General features: G+C 31.8%; 1 protein-coding gene across 1 annotated transcript; it reads left to right on the top strand.

Moving 5' to 3' along the window:
* Nucleotides 1-1,514: 1,514 nt before the first annotated feature.
* On the top strand, nt 1,515-2,609 carry LOC149140784 (blue copper protein 1b-like). Its single transcript, XM_089449633.1, has 2 exons — nt 1,515-1,841; nt 2,133-2,609. Exons 1-2 carry the CDS (start codon nt 1,601-1,603, stop codon nt 2,591-2,593), a joined length of 702 nt encoding a protein of 233 aa, XP_089305759.1. The 5' UTR covers nt 1,515-1,600; the 3' UTR covers nt 2,594-2,609.
* Nucleotides 2,610-5,606: the final 2,997 nt, after the last annotated feature.

The raw sequence follows: 5,606 nt of genomic DNA, 5'->3' as shown, positions 1-5,606 counted from the left end.
ATGCTTCGTGAATTTCCTCTTGGATTTTGGATGGGGTGTGCACATGAAAGTGATGAGTTGTCATATGAGCTCGAAGGTAAACCTAGGCATTGCCTTCAACTCTGTTCTAGGTTCCTCTATAGCTATCCACATGTTTCCGAGGTGTGGCAAAAGGAGCTAAGAGCTATAGTTCAAGATGATGAAAGGGTAGAAAAGCAGATTAAGGCCAGTGAAGGGGGGAGCAGTGGAGGTGGATGGATAAACATAAATGGAACAAATGAAGGAGTCACCAAGCGTGAAAGGCCTCTAAAAGAGGATATTAGGAAAAAATGAGGGTTAAAAAAGACCACCGTTGAAACAAAGAGAGAGTGCAAGGAGGAAAAGGAACAATGTTGAATACATATAGCCTAGTGTGATTGGTAAGAGGCCAATTTAGGGACAAGGGGATCACTTCATTGTAGATTCCAACCAATTCTGAGCCAACACTTCTCCACATCCATCCAAGCATGCCGCCCAAGGACACAACCTCCTTACATAACTATGTCCCAAAATGTCTTTCCAACCAAAAGAATATAAAGCATCAAGGTAATGGTGGAGGCCAGCTCGGGAGGACCTTGTCCTTCCCCCTCAGAAAGATGGAAACAACACTAAGAGGAAGGAAAGGATCCCCTTGACACCGCTAGGAAAAAGCCAGCTCCTAACATTGCTATGACACCCCTAAGAAACCCTAGAGCCTCCCACGTCTAAAACCTTCCTTAGATCACCACCCCAAGTTATTAATATCATCATTATTTATTGGTGCATGTATAATCATAAGTCTATGCGAGAAACAATTGGTGAAGGGAGGCAACCACTAAAGTGGTGATGCCACCCCTTGCATATTTGGTTAGTGTTCTTTAACTAATTTAGAGAAAATAATTTTTATTATAAATGACATATTTATTAACATTAAACTATGGGTACATTTTATTACATCATCTTTTTCTTTTATGAAAAATAAAATAATTTAGATAACGTGAGCATATAAGTTTTATGACATTAACATAAAGATGCACGGTAATCACATAGATTGCAAAAATAAAGCCAAAACATATTCAAATGCCTTTCTTAGAGTTGAAGGCAAGGGTACCAACCATTCTTTTTTATATGTGGGGAAGTACTCCAAGACGTGGTAAAGTGCAATTGGAAAAAAAGTTTGAAAGGCTCCAAAAATCCTTTTACAGATTCCCAATAAGGACAAGATATCGGAAATGATGCCAATCGGCCGTTAATGCAAGGGAATCTTGCTGGAAATTTCCTGGATGGTAATAATATAACAACCATTCAGACGAAGTTGCTCTCAGGACTTCTGCACCAAACATCACAAGAATTTGGATAAAGTTAGCTCTCAGCATTTCTGCACTAAACAAAAGAAGGCAAGATGAAGCCTAGCTCAGAGTCAGCTCTGGCTGATTCAAGAATACCAACACCAGAGTATAACATGAGGAGGAACTTGGTGCATCTGAACATGATTATGCTGCTCTCATGGGCGAAGTTGCTCTCAGGACTTCTGCACCAAACATCACAAGAATTTGGATAAAGTTAGCTCTCAGCATTTCTGCACTAAACAAAAGAAGGCAAGATGAAGCCTAGCTCAGAGTCAGCTCTGGCTGATTCAAGAATACCAACACCAGAGTATAACATGAGGAGGAACTTGGTGCATCTGAACATGATTATGCTGCTCTCATGGGCAGTCATCATGATGAATGCAGACTTATGTTCAGCAGTGGAACATGTGGTGGGAGACGATAGAGGATGGGCTCCCAAGTCAGACATCCATGGATGGGCTTCTCGCCAGACCTTCTACGTTGGAGATAACCTTTGTAAGTGTTAATTTTTTGTTAGTTGATTAAGGGGATTTGAATCTTGAATTTCAGGTTCATAACAAAGCGATCTCCAATTGAATTGTTCTTTAAAAGTGCGACTCCAACTCTTAAATTGTCACATCTTTTACTAGGTTTTCATGAGCAAATCATATAAGCTATTTGAAAATGCAACTTCTAACTCTTAAATTGTAACATCTTTTACTAGGTTTTCACGAGAAAATCATATAAATTTACAGACTGAATTATACTAGAGGGAGAGATAATTATTTATACATTCATAATCCGCAGGGTTTGCTTATGCCTCTGGAGAACAGAACGTGATAGAGTTGAAGAGCCAAGAGGAGTTGGAGGCATGTAATATCAGAAATCCCATTAGAATCTACAATGCAGGGCTTGATTCAGTCCCCCTTCTCCATGTGGGTACAAGATATTTTACTTGCAGAAGGGTGGAGGATTGCCAAGATGGCATGAAGCTCCACATTAATGTCCATGCAGCTCCCTCTTCATCTGAGTCTCAAACTTGGTCTGAAGCTCACGTTGGGATATTGGGAAATTTATTCAGCAGAGAGATTTTGCAGAAATTAGGAGAATGGTCTCTTCCCTGGCCTGCAATCGAGGAATTTTCAACATTTATGGGTGGCGTGAAAGCCGTTGCTGAACCTCCAACTTCTGAATCTCCTCTCATGTTTTCAACTCGTTCAGTATTTTCTTCCATACTTTTAAGCGTTTTTATCCTTTGGTTGTATTGATATCGTCATCACCAGATTCTGTATCACCAGATTCTGTGGTTATATTAATGTATATAATTGAATTGTTTAATTTAATGATTCAAAGCCATTATAACAATATATTGAATATTATTACTAAATGAATTTTTAGAGATAAAAATTTCTATGGAAAAGATAAATTAATTATATATATATATAGGTATGTGTCTTGATTAAATTATTGTATTATAGAGATTATATTAAAAATATTATAAAAAAGAAAGTCTAGTGAAATAAAGAGTTAAATGAAAGAGGAAGTTGAAATATCACAAGGAGGATGATCAATCTTAATCTAGAAGATCTTTTTGGTTTGACTAGTATAAAGAAGAATGGCAAGATAAGAACTAATTTTGATGAGATCCATATTGAAACTATGCATTGGTCAATTCCCAAAATGTTATGGAATCAAAACAATCAAGTCATTTTTTGACCTTAGTATAAAGAAGAATGGCAAGATAAGAACTAATTTTGATGAGATCCATATTGAAACTATGCATTGGTCAATTCCCAAAATGTTATGGAATCAAATCATTTTTTTACCTTAGTATAAAGAAGAATGACAAGATAAGAACTAATTTTGATGAGATCCATATTGAAACTATGCATTGGTCAATTCCCAAAATGTTATGGAATCAAATCAATCAAATCATTTTTTGACCTTCGTATAAAGAAGAATGGAAGATAAGAACTAATTTTAATGAGATCCATATTGAAACCATGCATTGGTCAATTCTCAAAATGTTATGGTATCAAATCAATCAAATCATTTGTGACCTTTGTGATAGTAAGAGGGTTGAAGATGACAAACACTTTTTATATTGTCCACTATCTACTCAAATTAGCTGTCATTTTCGAAAAAGCTGACACATTCAAAACCTTCCTGACTTTTTAACTCAACAAAGGTATGGGGATGTTAGAACACTTCTCTTAATTGTTTTCAAGCACAAAAGTAAAATTCTAAGGAATTCTCTTACCTTTCTCACTAGAAATGAATCATCACATTAATCATGATAATCAAGTTATCCTAAAATTATTATTTTTATTATTTAAATTAATAATAAAATCCAATATTGTTGTGCCAAATTCATAGAAAGTATCCTTATTAAACTGGTTAGCATATAATAGTTTTCTTCGTATAAGATATTTAAACTAGACATTTGCTATCACAAAGTGGCAAAACACCAACAATATTCATGATAACTATTTGAGCTAATCCCTTCAGATTTTTTTAATTATAATTTCTTTTAAGAAAAACATTATGAGAAAACCCCTAACATGGCATGGCTCGTAAAGTCATTAATATAAATCATTACTTTTACTAACATGACACCAGTTAAATACCTAACAACATTAATAACTATCAATTAAACAAAACAATTATATGATATAAATAAAATATTTCATAATAATAATAATTATAAATTACATAAACTTTATTTCATTCCATACAAATTAAAATGTTAAAATATATATGAAATTTAGGTTGAGAATTACTTTATTGATATTATTATACATTCTTAAAAATAAGGAATTATTGTATATGACCATAAACCAATACAAAATATATAATTGTTTTTTATTAAAATTTTCACAATACTTTTTGATAGAAGATGTGTATTAATCTAGAATAAATTACAGTATTATTATATATTTATTTATGATAATATTTTTTAGAGTAAAAAAATTGGGAGGAATCAGTTTATAAGATCATTTTGATGCTGAATTCCAATTTAGATAATTTCTTTTTAAAACTTTTAGAAGCCATATTTTTTAAAGCAACAAATGACATTAATTAGTCTCTCTTTTTTAGCGTAGGACCTAGATATAATCACATCAATTGGAGTTTGTATGCAAATGTTATACCTCCCCCAAGTCAACCTAGGATGTTGACCACCATGGTATAAGAGATCTCATGTCAATTTAGTTACTTATGCAAATAGGGCTAGACAAATGTGGACTTTCAAGAAAACTCTACAAAGTCTAAAACCATACTTATAGTTGAAGATTGAAGGAGTCAAACCTTACCCTAGTTCATTATTGGGCTATGTTAAATAGGAGGGCGCTGGGAGAATAGCCTTCCCTTCTATACTATTGTATTTTTTTCATAGTTGAGAAAAATAAATAGGATAAGGAAGATAGAGAGAAGAATAGAGGTGATTAAGATTTTTTTAGCAATAGTACATGCCACAAAAATTTTCACTACACTAATTTATAACCCTGTTAAACTACTCTACCACCTTCTATGTTGTTATGTGCTAGAGCGCTAATAACATTTCTTTTCTTCGAAAGAATACCAACAAACGTCTTGACGTTCGTTTGATTTGATTGTAATGTCACTCAATTCCTGTACAATGGGTTGAATGTTTTTCCAAACCCTATAGCTTTGGCCTGATAATAAAAGCACAAATGAGGGCAAAGAATGTAAATAATATTTTCATAAAAGTAATAAAGAGTAAAAGTTGTGAATATTAGGGTTGAATAACATTGGAAAATAATTATAATAAAATGTATTTAATTTTAATCATTGTAATTATTATGAAAGGTTGGAAAAATTCAAATGAAAAATTGAATTTTATAATTATATAGGTGAAAGTAAATAAAATTAAATTTATAAAATTAAATATTTATATCTTAATCATTGTAATTATTATGAAAGGTTGGAAAAATTCAAATGAAAAATTGAATTTTATAATTATATAGGTGAAAGTGAATACGATAAAATTTACAAAATTAAATATTTATATATATTTTTTATTGTATTAATAAATATTAAAATATATTGTAAATAATAAAAATGGATTTATTTTTTTTTAATAATTTTAATAAGTATTTAATTATGATATTTATTTAATATATAGATAAATATAAATACAAAACCATTAAAATTTTTATGATTGTGACTTTTTATATTTGTTATTCATTAGATTTGTTTTAAGACACATTTACATTTAAAATTTGGAAGATAAAACCAATTAAATGTAACTTCGTAGACTAG

This window comes from Pinus tabuliformis, chromosome X (genome assembly GCF_031772625.1).
Source record: "Pinus tabuliformis cultivar Carrire ecotype Pingquan chromosome X, CPIR1, whole genome shotgun sequence".
NCBI lineage: Eukaryota > Viridiplantae > Streptophyta > Pinopsida > Pinales > Pinaceae > Pinus > Pinus tabuliformis.
The sequence above is the reverse complement of the archived record's forward strand: the minus strand, read 5'-3'. Positions and strand labels throughout refer to the sequence as shown.

Excerpts from the sequence above, each read along its gene's own strand:
- LOC149140784 (XM_089449633.1), top strand. The coding sequence starts at position 1,601 with ATGAAGCCTAGCTCAGAGTCAGCTCTGGCTGATTCAAGAATACCAACA. Across the intron at positions 1,842-2,132 it reads CTACGTTGGAGATAACCTTT|GGTTTGCTTATGCCTCTGGA; the intron begins GTAAGTGTTAAT and ends CATAATCCGCAG.